General features: G+C 49.8%; 8 protein-coding genes across 8 annotated transcripts; 4 read left to right on the forward strand and 4 right to left on the reverse strand.

The window, feature by feature from the left end:
• Nucleotides 1–72: 72 nt before the first annotated feature.
• On the reverse strand, nt 73–395 carry BDW47DRAFT_97371 (uncharacterized protein). The gene has a single exon (XM_024820413.1). It carries the CDS (start codon nt 259–261, stop codon nt 82–84), a length of 180 nt encoding a protein of 59 aa, XP_024676555.1. The 5' UTR covers nt 262–395; the 3' UTR covers nt 73–81.
• Nucleotides 73–2018, forward strand: BDW47DRAFT_130364 (isocitrate lyase/PEP mutase family protein). Its single transcript, XM_024817082.1, has 3 exons — nt 73–1056; nt 1108–1255; nt 1324–2018. Exons 1-3 carry the CDS (start codon nt 823–825, stop codon nt 1944–1946), a joined length of 1005 nt encoding a protein of 334 aa, XP_024676556.1. The 5' UTR covers nt 73–822; the 3' UTR covers nt 1947–2018.
• Nucleotides 2019–5524: 3506 nt separating this feature from the next.
• BDW47DRAFT_1833 (uncharacterized protein) lies at nt 5525–6897 on the forward strand. Its single transcript, XM_024818395.1, has 2 exons — nt 5525–5872; nt 5928–6897. Exons 1-2 carry the CDS (start codon nt 5690–5692, stop codon nt 6633–6635), a joined length of 891 nt encoding a protein of 296 aa, XP_024676557.1. The 5' UTR covers nt 5525–5689; the 3' UTR covers nt 6636–6897.
• Nucleotides 6898–6986: 89 nt separating this feature from the next.
• Nucleotides 6987–8645, reverse strand: BDW47DRAFT_1828 (FAD-binding oxidoreductase). The gene is made up of 3 exons (XM_024818394.1): nt 8453–8645; nt 7244–8396; nt 6987–7195 (listed from the first exon to the last, which is right to left on the reverse strand). Exons 1-3 carry the CDS (start codon nt 8582–8584, stop codon nt 7074–7076), a joined length of 1407 nt encoding a protein of 468 aa, XP_024676558.1. The 5' UTR covers nt 8585–8645; the 3' UTR covers nt 6987–7073.
• Nucleotides 8646–9582: 937 nt separating this feature from the next.
• BDW47DRAFT_130367 (polysaccharide lyase family 1 protein) lies at nt 9583–11066 on the forward strand (the record flags this gene model as incomplete). The annotated part of the gene is made up of 6 exons (XM_024817083.1): nt 9583–9776; nt 9824–9967; nt 10035–10160; nt 10228–10324; nt 10379–10612; nt 10706–11066. The coding sequence occupies 6 exons, from the start codon at nt 9583–9585 to the stop codon at nt 11039–11041; spliced, it is 1131 nt and encodes a 376-aa protein (XP_024676559.1). The 3' UTR covers nt 11042–11066.
• A 27-nt stretch (nt 11067–11093) lies between these two features.
• Nucleotides 11094–12255, reverse strand: BDW47DRAFT_97378 (nucleoside diphosphate-sugar hydrolase of the mutt family). The gene is made up of 4 exons (XM_024820414.1): nt 11870–12255; nt 11731–11823; nt 11432–11672; nt 11094–11379 (listed from the first exon to the last, which is right to left on the reverse strand). Exons 1-4 carry the CDS (start codon nt 11918–11920, stop codon nt 11141–11143), a joined length of 624 nt encoding a protein of 207 aa, XP_024676560.1. The 5' UTR covers nt 11921–12255; the 3' UTR covers nt 11094–11140.
• On the forward strand, nt 12256–13527 carry BDW47DRAFT_97380 (SGNH/GDSL hydrolase family protein). The gene is made up of 4 exons (XM_024820415.1): nt 12256–12557; nt 12686–12731; nt 12818–13006; nt 13109–13527. Exons 1-4 carry the CDS (start codon nt 12344–12346, stop codon nt 13281–13283), a joined length of 624 nt encoding a protein of 207 aa, XP_024676561.1. The 5' UTR covers nt 12256–12343; the 3' UTR covers nt 13284–13527.
• A 1082-nt stretch (nt 13528–14609) lies between these two features.
• Nucleotides 14610–15956, reverse strand: BDW47DRAFT_121652 (isopenicillin N synthase family dioxygenase; the record flags this gene model as incomplete). The annotated part of the gene is made up of 5 exons (XM_024815667.1): nt 14610–14714; nt 14770–14949; nt 15007–15477; nt 15542–15694; nt 15816–15956. The coding sequence occupies 5 exons, from the start codon at nt 15954–15956 to the stop codon at nt 14610–14612; spliced, it is 1050 nt and encodes a 349-aa protein (XP_024676562.1).
• Nucleotides 15957–16256: the final 300 nt, after the last annotated feature.

The raw sequence follows: 16256 nt of genomic DNA on the forward strand, positions 1-16256 counted from the left end.
GTTCCCCGCAAAGCCAAGATTTACACAATGAAGGCCAGGCGGACATCTCCAGTTGAGGCAAACTTTCTGGAGACGATTCGACTAGTTTCTGACATTCTTGGCGGTCTGCGAGAAGGCTCGGCATTTTCTTGTCCTGCGGGCCAAGAGAATCGACAGAGGCTGAACCATGCTGCAGTGTGCGAGGTAAGCGCCGAAAAAAAGGACTCTAGGTCTGTCCTTAACCCTCGAAATACCTTGGCCAGGGAGGTCAGCCAGTGTCATACCGCATGTAACGGAGCGCTTAACTGCAGTGATGATACTGCATACTGCGAACTCCTACTCTGTGAGCGTTCGGCTGCTGGTTGCAGATGACATGGCAACATCCGGATATCATCGATACAACCCGGCTTTGATTAATTCTGGACATGAGTCATGAGCGAGAGAAGAATGATGTTGGAGTTGTGGGGGCCGTGGGGTTCGTGAAACGGCCACTCGAACACGCGGCCTTTGTCGAAGCCACAACTTCGAATATAGTAGCTGCATCTCGGCGCAGCTAATGTGCCGGGGTATACAAGATAATCAAACATATGGTTATCGGAGGGCGAATAACGGAAGCCATTGGTAAGCGATGGTGTGATAACACATACTGGGGGGATATCATATAGTTCCGCGCCTGAATTTTCAGAGGTATGACCATTACTGAAGAGTCACGGACCGATACTACCCAAGAACGCACGGGCAAGAGAAAAAAGGTATAAATAGGGCTTTTGATACCCCTCCAGTGCTGCAACTTCTCCCATCATCTTCCATTCTTTTCACAAACTCATAACAGACACTTTGAAGATGAAGACCGAAGTGGCACCCAACTTGGCCATCACCATCACGGTGGAAAAAGACGGCTTTTACGAAGTCAACGGCACCAAGATCGAGCCCTCTGTCTCTATGCACATGCTGGCTGGGGCCAGTAAGCTCCGTCGTCAGCTCCGCGACACGAGTGAACTGATCGTCTGTCCGGGCGTGTACGACGGGCTGTCAGCCCGTATTGCCATGGAGCTGGGCTTCAAGGCCCTATACATGGTATGTCTGAGAACTTCCTTGCCACAACAACCCATACTGAGCCCATGATAGACAGGAGCTGGAACTACGGCATCTCGCCTGGGCATGGCGGACCTAGGTCTCGCCCAGCTTCACGACATGAGGACCAACGCGGAGATGATCGCCAACCTGGACCCGTACGGTCCACCTCTGATAGCGGACATGGATACGGGATATGGAGGTACCATACACCCCATCCATTTCGAGTCAGTCTCGATCCAAAGAAAGAAGAGGCTCTAACCGATACAGGCCCCCTCATGGTCTCCAAGTCCGTCCAACAGTACATCCAAGCCGGCGTCGCAGGCTTCCACATCGAAGACCAGATTCAGAACAAGCGCTGTGGACACTTAGCCGGCAAGAAAGTGGTTGACATCGAAGAGTATCTGACGCGCATCCGGGCCGCCAAGCTAACCAAAGACCGCCTACACTCCGACATCGTGCTGATAGCACGCACCGACGCGCTCCAGCAGCACGGCTACGACGAGTGCATCCGGCGTCTCAAGGCCGCCCGCGAACTCGGTGCCGACGTAGGCCTCCTCGAGGGTTTTACCTCCAAGGAACAGGCACAACAGGCGGTGGATGACCTCGCCCCGTGGCCGTTGCTGTTGAATATGGTGGAAAACGGCGCAGGCCCCGTGATCACGACGCAGGAGGCCCAGGCGATGGGGTTCAGAATCATGATATTCTCGTTTGCGTCCCTTGCACCGGCTTATCTGGGTATTAGGGCTGCGTTGCAGCGCTTGAAGACTGATGGGGTGGTGGGGACCCCTGATGGACTGGGCCCGAAGAAGTTGTTTGAGATCTGTGGGTTGATGGATTCAGTGACGATTGATACCGAGGCTGGGGGGAGTGGGTTTACCAATGGGGTCTAGCACGTGGTTTTGGTTTTGTTCCTCGCGATGTTTAACAACTCGGTCTTTTTAGTACATTTATCTATATCGTGCAGCGTTCGTCGGCTCCAAGAATGAGTAATTTTAAACTTCCACCAGGACGAAAAGAACCAAGAGGTTTCCAGCAAAAAGTAGACGTCAGGGAGTAAGAATCTTGGATAGGGCTATTTCTGAAAGCCTGTTCAAGTTGTTCGTCGTATTGCTTTTTGTCTAGAAGCTTACAGCCAGCGATTTGCGCCACATTCCTTTCCCAGAAAAATGGCAATTTGATATAATCTTCGCAGAAAAAAGGCCGAATTTTTTCTTTTGAAAAAATTGAATAAGCCAGAGGGGCTGGATAGCGCCAATGCATACCAGAAAGTCCCGCTCGACCGACCATCCTCCATGGTAGTAAAAGGGATAGCAGGGTATAGATCTTGGTGTAGTGGAGCCGAGGGCTTCTTCCTCATTTGCCAGAATAGACATAAATGCTCTCCTAGTCTCGTCATATTCTTCCGGAACTAACTCATCCACGCCCTTGTCAGTAAGGCAGTGCGGAGTATGAACCATCTCATGGTTCGAGAGCAGGCCCATTCCAAATACACTAGACAGGTGATATGCCAGTCCGCGTTCACACATATGTTACTTTGGTGTAGATCCATCAGACAGTAGATGAAAGGGCCACGGCAAAATGTCCTTTGGAAAAGAGACTGGAAAACAGCTCGCATCGTAGTGTGCATGAACATTCGATGTACACAGTCACCTAGGTTATTGGTTGATACCGGGAGCGATTATCATGAAGTCTGAATAAATCCACTAGATAACAATTCACAGTTGAATATGTGCAATCGCGACTTATATAAAAGTAGGGATCCTTTCATTCTCCATTTGCTGCATTTCAATCATGAGTGGCCGATTTGTTAATTACAAGAATCCGTCCTTATCAATAATAAAAGATCCAATCCGAGGCGGAGAAATCCGGCTCATACTTAGAATAATCCGAGAGAGATCACGAAAAAGATTTTTTTCGGAGTTTATCGTCGTGTCTTCCATTCATTCAAGTGTTAGAAGAGCATGGCACCTTGCGTTTCCTCAATATACTCGATCAGGAGATAGCCCGTGCCAACAGCATTAGCCATGGTTGTAGCATAGTTACGGACATATTTGGAGGGAACTGGGTCTCTAAGCAAAGACAAAAGGAGGCGACGGAGGGATTGCATCCACCGAGTGATAAGGGGTAGATTTTCAAGTAGCGTGAACTAGACCTGGTTAGTCAAGGCAACCAACAATGGAAACGTTCAATCGATCTCACTAGTTGAGAGACCAAAAACGTATGGTAGTGGAATTAGAGAATCAGGGCAGTTTTCTTGCAGCCACGTACAGGTCTCTGCCTCGCATTGGATCTTTTTATCAGAGTACCCAGGCCTAAAAGCTTCACCAAAGCGATATGGAAGCGGGAAACGACTTAATATGCGTTTCTCGTCCCATGTTTCCCGTCCCAAGACCGTACAATGACAGGAATGCAAACATTGAAGCTTCCATGCAACCAGTCTTTGGTATCAGCCACATGGCACGTTGTAGAAGAGCTTAAACCGAGATGATGTGCTACAACCTCTTTCATCTAAGAACGGTTGGCGTCTAGGTGAGAGATTAATCGGGCTTGTTGATCGTAGTAATCCAGCTGATGGAGGATATTAAATTCTTCCCCCTTGGCAGGTTCGAAGGTAATCTCTCGTCGAAGCAGACGCCGCGTGTTTGGCATGTTGGCGTCCCAGCGGTTGAGATTACTACTACTGTTGACTCTTTCGTGTCTAGGTCGTTGGGCGTGTGCAATGGCGTAGACCACATGATCTGATCAGCAGGGGGTTGATCTGTCTTAAGACTGTCCGATAGGAGGTGAGTACAGTCGCCATGGGTATCCTGGTAATCAGTGTGTATTCTGTGTTTTAGGCCATGTTTCGATGTCCTAACACGGTAGCAAATAGTTATAATGCCTAAATTTGGTATTAAACATAGGATCAATGACCACAGAAATGGGTAGTATTTGACTGTTTGTTACTTGAGTTATACTGAGAAAGAGACTCAAATATATAATAGATCCAACGAAAAACAACCAGAATTGTGCTGTAATCAGGTGACAAACCATGCTTTTAAGTACCCAGTTTGGTTATTCACATTAACTATCATTTACGCAAGATTATAAAAAGTAATGTACAACTAGGTATTAAGACTTCTCTTCTTCATTGTGTGCTGTTTGCAACCAGTTATTGAGAATTAGATTCACTATCACAAAGCCAACTATCTTTTATAGAGATATTGAATATACTTACTAGAAACATATCCTATTTTCACTTGCTAAAAGCTGCTAGCAGAGAGTATTTGTACTTCACACCATCCGATATCAATATAATAATGTCACTGGGTAGTGTAGACTACTAGAGGTCTTCTATTATTTCCTGGGGCCACAGTACCTAAACATCAAGTAGGATGGCTTAACTCTGCAATGAAATGCGACTGCGGTGGGCCTTATAGCCACAACTAGGTCAATATTTGCCATGGACTACTTTAATTTACTCGGTAAGACTGACCATCCGCATAACATTGTCTTCAGTACAGTATAGCCTATAGTAATTGAGGTATACTAGAGTAATATTGCCGGAAGATAAAAGATGTTATAAGAAATAAAAGAACCTATAGATCTCTACCAGTTCATAGTAGCCGCTAGAGATTTGGAAGCGATTAACATATAAGGTAAAGGCGCATGTTATTCTGGATAAATATAAGTTATTAGGTATTGTACATTCCACTCCTCTCGTTGATGTATGATTATAATGTGAGCTGGGTTGAATACTCATGGTTAAAGGGTTATGACTGGGACAGGTCAAGGATATGTATTTATTCAAGCCAAGTACACATTTGGGCCTATGACAAAACCCGGACAAACTCGGTCAATGCTTCGAAGTGCTAAGGTACTTCCTTAGAATACAACTGACGAGAAGGCGTTACTTCTTGTATTATGAGCTGGACATTTCCTCATATTATTATCCAGTCGGAAACGGCTGCGGTGACTCCCATTTATCATTCGGAAGGTATACTATCTCCTCCACACTATGGATGGAGTTGAGTATATTGCATTATAACGTATGCTTAGTAGGATTATGCAACACAGGATGTAAATTGACGATTCATTCCAGTACGCTATTGATTGACATCTTGTTCTTTTATTCTTGTACCTAGGTATTGCTTGCCATGCTTAGAGACTGTGCATATGATATGACATGGTGGGTCGTGTGGGGGACATAAACACCAATGACTTCAGAACTTGACCACATAATATTGTCAGATGCAAGGGGTCACCATGCACTTGACCAGCTATTATGCAATTGGCAGATGATGGCGTCCGGAATGTGGCTGTCTGGAATGCAAGTACCAAGCAATGAGCATGCAAGGGCGCCCAAGAATGTCTGATCAGTACAATAGGAAGTCCGTTCTTTCTTGACTGACGCACCCGGTGTGTCCCACGAGAATCAATATTAGTGGGGCCCGAAGCATCACCATGCCTAATGACCCGCCGCATTTGAAATGCAGCTGAGCTCTCCGGATATGGGCTTATGACTGTTTCGAGCAAATAGGACAGGCGATGGGGCGAGCTGAGGCGGTTATAAGCCTGCGCTCTCGTCTCCCGGGTGTTGCCTCTAGATTTAAGTTTGGATTCTTTCCACAGATCTTGATACAGTCCAGCAAACATGTACTCCCCGTTAATTCTCGCAGCATGCCTCCCAGCAGTGCTCGGATCCGCTGCACCCCCTCCGCCAAACTTTACCTTTGAAGACCTCTGGTCATTGCAGCATAACTTCCTTGACAACTTTCTATATCCAGCCAACACGAAGCAGATCAACGCTACAGACAACTCCGTCTTCGCCGAAAATGTACCCCCCCAAAACACGACCCCCACCAATATCCCTACTAACCCCAACCCCACAGGTCCAAGGCCGCGTCGATATAACCGGCACCTTCGACGGCCGCGAGCTCAACAACGAGTACGTATTCGGCATCTTCTCCCAGCCCGAACGTTTCGGGCTCTTCGGATCGCCCCTCAACTATAGCATCACCCAGTTCGTGGGCAACCAGAACATCGCGGCCTCAACGGCAGTCATCACCATCAACATGACCTCCTTCGGCGGCGTCATCTACCCAGTCACACTCGACACATGGTTCGCATTCGGTCCGGACCGCAAGATTATCCAGTACGATGCCACCTTCCGGTGGTTCGACTACTTCTTCCAGACGCTCGTCGAGGACGCAGGGAGAATGTTCCACATCTCAGAACCGGAGCAGATCCAGGCCAAGATCGCGGATATGCTCGCGAAGAAGATCTGCAAGACGCACGAAGACAGCTGCTTGGGCGAGAACAAGCAGTACGGCAGCCAGGAGGAGTGCTTCAATTTCTTGACTAAGGAGATTCGCTTTGGCAAGCCGTATGAGCTGCGCCGGAATACGCTGTTCTGTCGTGAGGTCCATGAGCATATGGTTTCTTTCCGGCCTAAGGAGCATTGTCCTCATATTGGCCCTGGTGGGGGTGGGTATTGTGTGGATGATATGGATTATACTCAGACTGTTGAGCAGAGGTATTTCCATCAGTCGTGGGTGCCGTATGGGCGTGCGGAGGGCAACATGTGGCAAGCCGAATGATTTGACTCATTTTTTTCGTGTGAATCTTATGGCTTGTTGTGGTATCACATTTTGCTAGTGTTAGTGGAAGTGATAGGAGATGGTGGGCTTAATTTTGTCCTTGTTGTTGTTCCAATGTGATCTGTTTTTGTAATAGAATTCTTGAACACTGTTGGGCAGTAGTTGATCGACCCACGTGGCTAGCATTAGGGTTACTGGTCACACGTGCACTTGCCTGCCAGTGGCTCGACAACGCCGTAAACATAAAAGCGTACAGTTTACCCATTCAAGATTATTAAAATGTCTTTCCAGGCTGGGTAAAAGACGTGGACGAGGCATCTAAACTGTCCACTCATGACGATCAACTATATCTATGCTCGTGAAGACTGTACATAACCTATTCCGAACAAACACCATACTTTCAAGGCTATGTACATATCTGATTTGCGCCTCGGGAAATCACGCCCGCTTCACAATAGGGTGCATCTTGCTGAAGACATTGGTTGGATCATACTGTGCCTTGACCTTCTGCAGACGAGGAAGATTCTCGCCGTAGATGTTGTTCACCACCACATCGCCCGCTAGTGAAGTCAGTATTATGTTTCTATATTGGGTAGGAAGATACTCACGTTCAGCGTAGTTAATATATTGCGGGACATCGCCCGTGCCAGCACCCACCTGGGCATCGAACTGCGCCTTGAACTTCGCCTGCAGCTCGCGGGCCCAGCCGCGGTAGAACCCATCCTTGCTTTCGTCGTTCCACCGCAGGTTGAGCAGCCCGTTTAGCGACGGCATGCGGTTAGCAAAGGCAGTCGACGCGAGCGGCACACTGCACGTCTTGCGCATATCGTAGAACTCAAGTAAGATAGCCGGAACCAGATCTTCATGAGCGGCGTTCAGAGCGCAAAACTCCTCAAACACCCCGCGGATGAATTTCGTGTCGAGCGGCGGCTGGAAGTACACACCCTTGAACGATTTTCGCCCGCCGTACGTGGCCATCGGGTTCTGCAACGAGTTGAGCTGGTCGTACGGGATCACGTTGATGGTGTTGACGACGGGCTCGAGGGAGAGAAGTTGCGCAAAGCGCCGCTCCCCCTCCTCGCGGGTACCATTGTAGAAGGCCAGCACGTTGACCATCGGGCACGGGGCACCAGGCGGCTGAGCAAAGATGCACATGGCGCCCGCCCGGGGGTCCGGATTCTGAAGCGTGGCGTTGAGGGACTCAATGACAGCTTCGAGCTTCTCCGGCGGGAACGCGACGATGCCCGCCCAGATGGGGTTGGGCTGGTCATGTGCCTGGAACACAAACTCGGTGACCACGCCGAAGTTGTATCCCGCGCCGCGCAACGCCCAGTACAGGTCCTCGTGCTCGGTGGCTGACGCGCGCACCGTGGTCCCGTCAGCGAGGACCACCGTCGCTGCTAGGAGGTTGTCGATCGTCAGGCCGTGTTCGCCGCTCAGCCAGCCGTAGCCTCCGCCCAGCGTCAGACCGCCAACGCCGGTGTGGTTGACTGTGCCGCCGACTGCTGCCAGGCCGTATTTGGCGGCTTTCTCGTCAACGTCTTTCCAGACGGCTCCGCCGCCGACGCTGACGGTTTTGTTAGTGACATCGACGGTGACCGTGTTCATGCGCGACAGGTCGATCACCAGGCCGCCGGCGCTGGAACTGGTTCCCGCCACGGAGTGCCCACCCCCTTTGACGGCGAGATCGACGCCGTGTTCCTGCGCCCAGAGAAGCGCAGTGCGCACGTCATCTGCATCGGTAGGCTGGGCTACCACGCCCTGTTGAGCTGTCAGTATGCATTATTCGAGTTGAGAAGGTGCGGGGTAATGGTTACCGCCTGTTTAATTCCCGTGTCGGACCATCGACGAATGGCATCCTGGTAACCATCTGAATCGGGTGTGTATATGGTCGAATTTTTGAGCGAGCCCTTGAGGGATTGAAGGGCGGATTCGTTGATTGAAGCCATGTTTAGTGTTGACAGGGGTGTTGTTTAGGGGGAGTAGGAAAAGGCCAACACACCGCGGGATGAAGGACTGCTGGCGGGGCCAAATCTTGGCATCATCACCGGCTTCACATAGCGCCCTTTTGGGTGGATCGAAATGGGCTGGTGTCATTTACCGAATTGGGGATCCTTGTTGTACCTTATTTTCGGCTTATTTCCGGTGGACTTGACGTTGCTTGTAAAATTTTGGCTGGGGAGGTAGGGTACTGTATACCAGTATGGTTAACACATCTCGCCTTTCCTGATATTTTTCGTGGTAAGGAGGAAAGGGGTGGGAAGAAAAGAAAAGAAAAAGAGGAAAAGCATAAAAAAGGGGCTATATTAGAGACGTAGATACGTCCATATAGCTACCATCTTAGATCTACTATCAATGCAAGCTCCAAAAGAGTCTCCCTTTCCAACGTACGTAGGCAACTGATAAAATGGCACTAGGAAGGATAGAGTAGTCTGCAATATTCTGCAGATGCCAGGAACAGCTTCTAGTCCATATCTAGTATCGATCACTTAAGATCCAACCTTGTTGATCCCACTGGTGGAATCGGATCATCGATATTTCCTTCTAGATTCACCACACCGAGACCCGAGGGAATGCCACATTTCTTCTTGAACATATTTCGGTCCACCAACCATAATTGAATATCATTGTATGAGAAATAAAAGTCTCTTACATTATTCTTCCAGGTAACCCCAAATTGCGAAACGAAGCCACGAGAAATGCTCTTCAAACATCCGATCTAGCCGTTTCATGTTGGTAGAATATTAAATCCACCAATGAACATATCTCCAGAATTGAACCCTAATATTCAAGTCTCGGGTAATAGTCAACCGAGGACAGATCCATTCTAAATGCCGAGTTCGAGTCTAGTATCTCAATGAACCGAGAGACTGCGAGACTGAGAATATAAGTTCGAAGACCCCATACAACCTTGTCATTCATGTTCAGTAACTGACCGATACCCACCATGCATATTACACTCAACGTTATAATAGCCTTAATCAGCGGTGCAAGTGCCGCCGGTGTTACTGGCGCCGCTGAAGGGTTTGCAAAGGGCGTCACCGGCGGTGGCGATGCCGCTGCTGTCTACCCCAGCACCACCGAGGAGCTCGTCTCGTACCTGGGAGACAGTTCACCGCGTGTCATCGTATTGGAGAAGACGTATGTCAGCCTTCTTCGACGGATAATGTGATACTCACATCTTTTAGGTTCGATTTTACCGGCACTGAAGACACCACTTCTGGTACAGGCTGCGCCCCGTGGGGAACAGACGAGGGGTGCCAACTGGCTATTAACCAAAACGATTGGTGCTCTAACTACGAGTCTGATGCGCCTTCGGTTGATGTCTCATAGTATGTCTTCCAGAGTTCTTCATAGTGTTTTGTTTCATTGGAGGATGTGCTGATTATGTCTGGGAAGTGACAACGCCGGTCTGCTCGGGATCACGGTGGCATCCGACAAATCTCTCATTGGCTCTGGGACTAGCGGTGTGATCAAAGGAAAAGGGTTGCGGATTGTCAGCGGCGCAAGCAATATTATCATTCAGTATGAAGCACCGAAGTCTCAAGAGAAAAGAGAGAGAGAGAGAGAGAGACAATGCTGACGGCAACAGAAACATCGCTATTACCGACATAAACCCCAAATACGTCTGGGGTGGAGATGCCATCACGCTCAACGACTGCGACATGGTCTGGATTGACCACGTCACTGTATGTATCTTGGTTCCGCTTCCTAAAACTGAACATTTCTCATCATCAAACCAGACTGCTCGAATCGGTCGCCAACACCTAGTCCTCGGGAACGAGGCCTCCAACCGCGTTACCGTTTCAAACTCATACTTCAATGGCGAGTCTGAGTATTCAGCCACCTGCGACGGCTATCACTACTGGGGCATTTACCTAGCAGGGTCGAACGACATGGTTACCCTGAAAGGGAACTACATCTACCATATGAGTGGACGTAGCCCTAAGATCGACGGCAACACCCTTCTGCATGCGGTATAACCCCTTCTCCACCCTCCCTCCCCCTTTCTTTTGGCACTCCTTTTACTCACCACAGATACACTACTAACACAATACAAATCGTCCCAGGTGAACAATTACTGGAAAGATTCCTCCGGACACTCCTTTGAGATCGGCTCCGGCAGCAATATCCTCGCCGAGGGAAACTACTTCGAGGATATCCCGACCATCATGGAATCAAATGGCAGTCAGCTTTTCACGTCGCCTGATGATGCGGCGAACCAGGCCTGCAGTGCGACTCTGGGCCGCGCGTGCGAAGTGAATGGGTTTGAGAGCTCGGGGGAGTTCAGCTCGAGTGATTCGGACCTCTTGGCCAACTTTGAGGGAAAGAATGTTGCCGCTGCTTCTGCTTTTACGGAGGCCCAGGGTAGTGTTCCCGGCAGTGCGGGACAGGGAAAGCTGTAATAAATAGCAGATGCAAATAGGAATTTTGGTGTAATCCTCGGTCGAGAAGATTCTATTTTGCATTTATTATGGTGATTATCTTGATTGAAATAAACAGATTTACAATACCCATCTCCGTGCCATTTCGATCCCCTCGGCCAGAGCCACGACTCGTGTCTCTATCGCGTGCCCTTCACTTTCTAGTCGCTTTATCTCCGAGAAGAGAGACCTGAGCGGCAGGCTGAAGCACTCGATAAATTCGTCTTCTTCCCGCTCGGGAACAGGGTGTTGATTCTCCGGCAGGGAGAGATCCACGTTGACATATGCGAGGTTGAAACAGTTATTACTGAGTCCGGGCGCTACAAACAGTCAAAAATACTTCCATCATCGGGAAGAGAATACGACACTCACAGTTGAACAAGACACCTGTACGGCTGTCGAAAACCCCAACATACCCGGTTTCCTCCTTCAGCTCCCGGACCGCACACTGCTCAGGCGTTTCCCCCGCATCGATCAGCCCACCTGGTAACTCTATCGCGACCTTGTCGAGCGTAGGCCGGTATTGCTTCAACAGGAGCAGTTCTGGTCCGGCCGGTTGATTCAACACGGACACGATGCTGACCCCGTCGATGATGCTGTCTTTCGGCCGAGTCTGTCGTCCACTGGTCAGTCCTGCGCACGCGGTGACACTGCGATGAAGGGTAGTCTACCTGCATCTCCGCGGCTTCCCACGTCCGCGCAACCCCGTTCGGGTCCGCATATGTGATCTTGACGAGTCGTTTCCATTCGGCTTCTTTGCCATCCTGTGTGCGTGAGTCACGTGATGTGACATCAGAACGGCTGACCTACCAATGGGCATCGCGAGATCACCCTGGGGTTTCTGGGTTTTTGATCAGACATGTTGTGTCTTGAGCTGAGAGAACGCCGCTGTTCGAAGTGTTCCGATTGGTTGTTTGCGATAGATACGTGATATACGAGGTGGAAAGCAGGAATGAATTCACCGGCGGGGTCTCAAGTGCGGGCGGGGCAGTGATTGTTGATGATCAAGGGATTATGGATGACGCAATTCAAGGATAGTTGTAGTAGACTTTATTGAGCAGATCAATGGTGATAGTAGCAAATTGGCAAACAGACTTCTTCCTGATTAGTGTTCAGGTAAGTGACGAAGCCAAGAGTGAAGTCACCCGCTGCTGGCTGGCTGGTGTGGTCCGGTCGGAAAGGCGGAAAAACCGCGGGGAGAAAGAAGAGCCTGAGGACGGAAAAGGGAAACCAAAAACACCCAAAAACACAACCTTAATCCAACATCAACAACCACCCGGAACCATGACCAAACGCGTGTCGATCCTCTGCTTCGGCAACTCCCTGACAGCGGGGTACTACCAGTTCGGTCTGGACTATCATCCTTACGCGTGGAAGCTTGAATCCCGGCTAAAGACTGCCTTTCCATCCCACACCTTCCTGGTGAACGCCGAGGGGTTGCCTGGTGATCTGGCTATCGGGCCTCCAGGGCGTTTCTTGCCCCGCATCCAGGAAAAGTGTATGTCCATCTTCATTACTGATCTAATACTATCTATATACTATTTTATCATCTCATTATTTCACTACTTTACTGCTCGACTCCAATAATGGCCCCCCACCTGTTCGTCGCACTACTGACCTGATAAGGCGGCGAGCGACACTATGACTGGGTGATCGTCCTAGGCGGCACAAAGTCAGACACCCTTTATATACCCCCTCCCTTCTAAATCTCCTCTCCCCCTGTCAGCATGCTGATCCTTTTTGACCCCCGCGGCACAGCGACCTGGGGTACGGCTACTCACCCGAACGCATCTACCCCGCGCTGCAAGATGCCTGGAACGTAGCTCTCACCGGTGGGTCGAAAGTGCTAGCACTCACGATACCGGAATGCGCCGCCAAGAACGCCGCGCTGGATTCGAAGCGCGCGGATCTGAACGCGCGCATCTTGGCCCATGAGGCGGAGCGATTGTGAGGATTTCTTGCCTTCCTGGATTGCATTCTTTTTGTTCTCTCGTCTCTCTTATGTGGCGGACTCTTGATATTATTCATTGTGTTCTAACCAAATGGCAGCCACGCATTTGATCTCCACGCCAAAATCCCTTACCATGCATCCTCCGAGGAATTCAAAGAGAAGATGTGGGATGACGGGTTGCATTTGACGCCCCATGGGTACGACCTTGTGGGCAATGAGGTGGCCGATCACTTGATAGAGCTGATTCAGTCGAGTGGTGGGCTAGAGGCTTAGATCGGGTCATGGGATCTGCTTGGTTTGCATGTGCCTGGCTATGTAGACAGCGCTTTTATGGTTTCCGTTGCCGATGCAGTCTTCTGTTTCCCCATCCTTGTTTCCCAGTTGATTGTTGTGTCTTGATCTTGCACTCACTTGATATGGATACTAGCGTCCTTGCATACAGCATACTGATATTCTCGTCTAGCGAATTCTAAGGATCATCCTGGGTGTCCTACTAAACAACTCTAGTAGAACGAACTGATCAGCAGCCAAGAATCATCCCGAATCAATGTCTATCGCAGGATCGATTGAGATTCAGATCGCACCGAGACCTAGATCCTATCCAACAAACCAACACTCGATCCAATCTTCAACACGTGTCATAACCAAGCCACACGGCTCAGCCAACTCCGTCTACGAAACCCGCACTGACACAAATACCACCAGTAAGCTCGTAGAAGTATAATCTGCCTCAGTCTCACGCCAGTATGTCAGCCTGCCAGTCCACGTGATAAGACAAGGCTCAACCCGACTGTGTAAATGCTTTATCAGCCAACTACGCAACTCCACGTTGACAAGGCGGTGCACGGACGGGCTGGTGAACAACCTCCACGGGCGTCGGCACGACGCGGCCAGCCGCGCTATCGAACCCTGGTTGCCAAGCTTTATTCGAAGAGATGACCCGTAAGCTGAGCTCAGATGGACGTGGAATGGTAAGGAACGGTAGCACTGCGGCCAGGAGGCTCAACCGAGCGAGAGCGCATAAATTGACGGGTTGTACCCTGTTTCCTAGGGTGTCCTTGCATCCTGTGCCTCTCGTGCTGAAAGTGAATCTCAAGGCTTTGATCTATTTATTTGTCGAACATCCTACGGATCAGGCAAGTTGCGTTGAGGAGATCCCGACGTATACGAGCACTAACATAACTTTTCCAGATCCAAAAAATCCACTTCCTCCTTCTCGACTGGCAAACAATGTGCTTTCAACAGGTGACCTATTCCTGTGGCCATGTCGGCTCGTCGCAGTCGATTTCGTGTTCGTGTGGCAATAGGAGGTCTCCTGATATGACGTACGGATTGAGATGTAGTGATAATTGTGCGGGGTCCTCGTCGAAGTGATTGTCTTTATATTTGCGTTGAGATAGATATGGTTTGTTGGAGGACTAGGAGATGGGGTTGGATGATGGGGGTTTGTGTTGCATACCAGACTGTTTACTTTATGATATCGAAGGATAGCGAGGGCTAATTGTATTCTTTGTATCTCAAATTGGCCAGATAATGAACAGGCGAGGCGTTCGACCAAGATGCGATTGATAAGAATTCTGCCATAACACAGATAACTTTCTACTGCAGCTTCTGCCGCGAATACTTCTCATACAGCTCCGGATACCATCTCTGTCCAACGTCGGGATGGCTCAGGATGCGGTTCCGCATGTACGCCTCCCCAAACTATACAGCCGTTAGCGATAGTATTCAAAGAAACGAGATAGTAGAGAGTACTAACGCATGAATACAAAGGTGACAAAAACTCGCTCGGCACGTCAACCGCCTGCTTCTTCTTATCATCGGATGCCGGAATGCGCTGAACAATATGAGCGGCAGATTCTCGCAGCTCCTCGGTAGTCAGATCCATGCGCACAGCCAGGAAGAAAGCGATGCTGTGTCTTGTTTTGGTGGTCGGTGCCTTCGCCACGTTAGCTTCATTTATGACTCCAAACGAGGAGTGGGGAAAAGAACACACGACAACACGATGCGTCGTCGCCGCACAAACACCCCCCGTGATCGCCTCCAGCCCCTGCTGAATATTTACAACCAAGCTCCCCTCAACAGGGGGCGCATTGATCCACTCCCCATTCTTGTTCAAAACCTGCAAACCACCCGTGTCATCCTGCGACAGGAATGTGAACAGACCTGACGAGTCCTTGTGGGGTCCAACGCCCTGCGAGCCAGGCGCCGCCTGCGGGTACTTAATGAACTTGAGACGGTCCATTTCGCCCTTGAAGGACGCGAAGGTCGTTGGCGGCAGAGACAAGCACTCGGACACGCACTCCATGAACTTCTGCGATAGCTCGGCCGACCGCGCCATGTACTCTTCGACCAGAGCCTGCGCGCCTGGATGATCCGGGTACTGGTTGTCGCCTTCGAGGCGCTGCCAGAGGGGATCGTCTTTCTCGGACCAGGGCTTCATGCCAGGGGTCCCGAAGTCGAATTGCTGATGCTTGCTTAGTTTTTTTTTTTTTTTTTTCCCAGTGACAGAGAGGAAGGAGGGGGGGTACCTCGCGCAGGTCGGTCTTCGAGGCCGTGGTCTCCGCGCCGAGACGTGTGTATCCCAGAAATGAAGGCGAATTGACCATGTTGACTCTGTTTTTGACATCGTCGGGCAAAGCGAACAGGTCTGGTAATTCGGCGTGCGCGCGCCGCACCAGGTCCTGTTTCGGTCAGTATGAATTTGATTCATTTATCCATTTATTTCATATCATGCAATATCTGATTTCAGATCCAAGTTGTTGTTTTGGGGCGGTTGATCGGGTATACGGAAAGGTCCCATACCTCGAGACCATGATTGGTCAGGTACAGAAACCCCACCACGAAGATGGCATCGCGCAGCTTCTCAAGCGCCTGTGGCTTGGTTGCGGGGTCTTGCAATTGACCGAAGTCAATAAATGGGATGGAGGTGAAAGTCTCTGACATTTCTGCTGGGTTGTTGTGGCGGGAGAGGAATTGCGGGGTTGGCCGAAACACTTTTCGGATGGTGTCATCCTCGGCTGTGGATCCGATTTTGATATCGCCATTTCGGGATCATGTCAGAACAATATGTTCATCACTGGGGTTGGGTTCACGCTTTACTAGAATGAAATTTGTAAAAACAGTCCTATAAGTGTTGAATGTCTTTAATATATCAAGTCTCGGTTGCGTTAAGGAGTTATCAAGAATTAACGGTCTTGAACAAACTCTGTGTATATTTGGTTGGAAGCATTTGTTTACGACCAG

This window comes from Aspergillus candidus (genome assembly GCF_002847045.1).
Source record: "Aspergillus candidus strain CBS 102.13 unplaced genomic scaffold BDW47scaffold_1, whole genome shotgun sequence".
NCBI classification, from domain to species: Eukaryota; Fungi; Ascomycota; class Eurotiomycetes; order Eurotiales; family Aspergillaceae; genus Aspergillus; species Aspergillus candidus.

Bases quoted from the DNA above. Each gene is read 5' to 3' on its own strand.
- BDW47DRAFT_97371 (XM_024820413.1), bottom strand. From the start codon at position 261: ATGACACTGGCTGACCTCCCTGGCCAAGGTATTTCGAGGGTTAAGGAC.
- BDW47DRAFT_130364 (XM_024817082.1), top strand. From the start codon at position 823: ATGAAGACCGAAGTGGCACCCAACTTGGCCATCACCATCACGGTGGAA. The intron at 1,057-1,107 runs GTATGTCTGAGA...AGCCCATGATAG, and splicing joins GCTTCAAGGCCCTATACATG to ACAGGAGCTGGAACTACGGC. The intron at 1,256-1,323 runs GTACCATACACC...TAACCGATACAG, and splicing joins CATGGATACGGGATATGGAG to GCCCCCTCATGGTCTCCAAG.
- BDW47DRAFT_1833 (XM_024818395.1), top strand. From the start codon at position 5,690: ATGTACTCCCCGTTAATTCTCGCAGCATGCCTCCCAGCAGTGCTCGGA. The intron at 5,873-5,927 runs GTACCCCCCCAA...CCAACCCCACAG, and splicing joins ACTCCGTCTTCGCCGAAAAT to GTCCAAGGCCGCGTCGATAT.
- BDW47DRAFT_1828 (XM_024818394.1), bottom strand. From the start codon at position 8,584: ATGGCTTCAATCAACGAATCCGCCCTTCAATCCCTCAAGGGCTCGCTC. The intron at 8,397-8,452 runs GTAACCATTACC...ACAGCTCAACAG, and splicing joins ACACGGGAATTAAACAGGCG to GGCGTGGTAGCCCAGCCTAC. The intron at 7,196-7,243 runs GTGAGTATCTTC...TGACTTCACTAG, and splicing joins ATATATTAACTACGCTGAAC to CGGGCGATGTGGTGGTGAAC.
- BDW47DRAFT_97378 (XM_024820414.1), bottom strand. From the start codon at position 11,920: ATGTCTGATCAAAAACCCAGAAACCCCAGGGTGATCTCGCGATGCCCA. The intron at 11,824-11,869 runs GTAGGTCAGCCG...TCACGCACACAG, and splicing joins TGATCTCGCGATGCCCATTG to GATGGCAAAGAAGCCGAATG. The intron at 11,673-11,730 runs GTAGACTACCCT...AGTGGACGACAG, and splicing joins GGGAAGCCGCGGAGATGCAG to ACTCGGCCGAAAGACAGCAT.
- BDW47DRAFT_97380 (XM_024820415.1), top strand. From the start codon at position 12,344: ATGACCAAACGCGTGTCGATCCTCTGCTTCGGCAACTCCCTGACAGCG. The intron at 12,558-12,685 runs GTATGTCCATCT...TGACCTGATAAG, and splicing joins GCCCCGCATCCAGGAAAAGT to GCGGCGAGCGACACTATGAC. The intron at 13,007-13,108 runs GTGAGGATTTCT...ACCAAATGGCAG, and splicing joins GCCCATGAGGCGGAGCGATT to CCACGCATTTGATCTCCACG.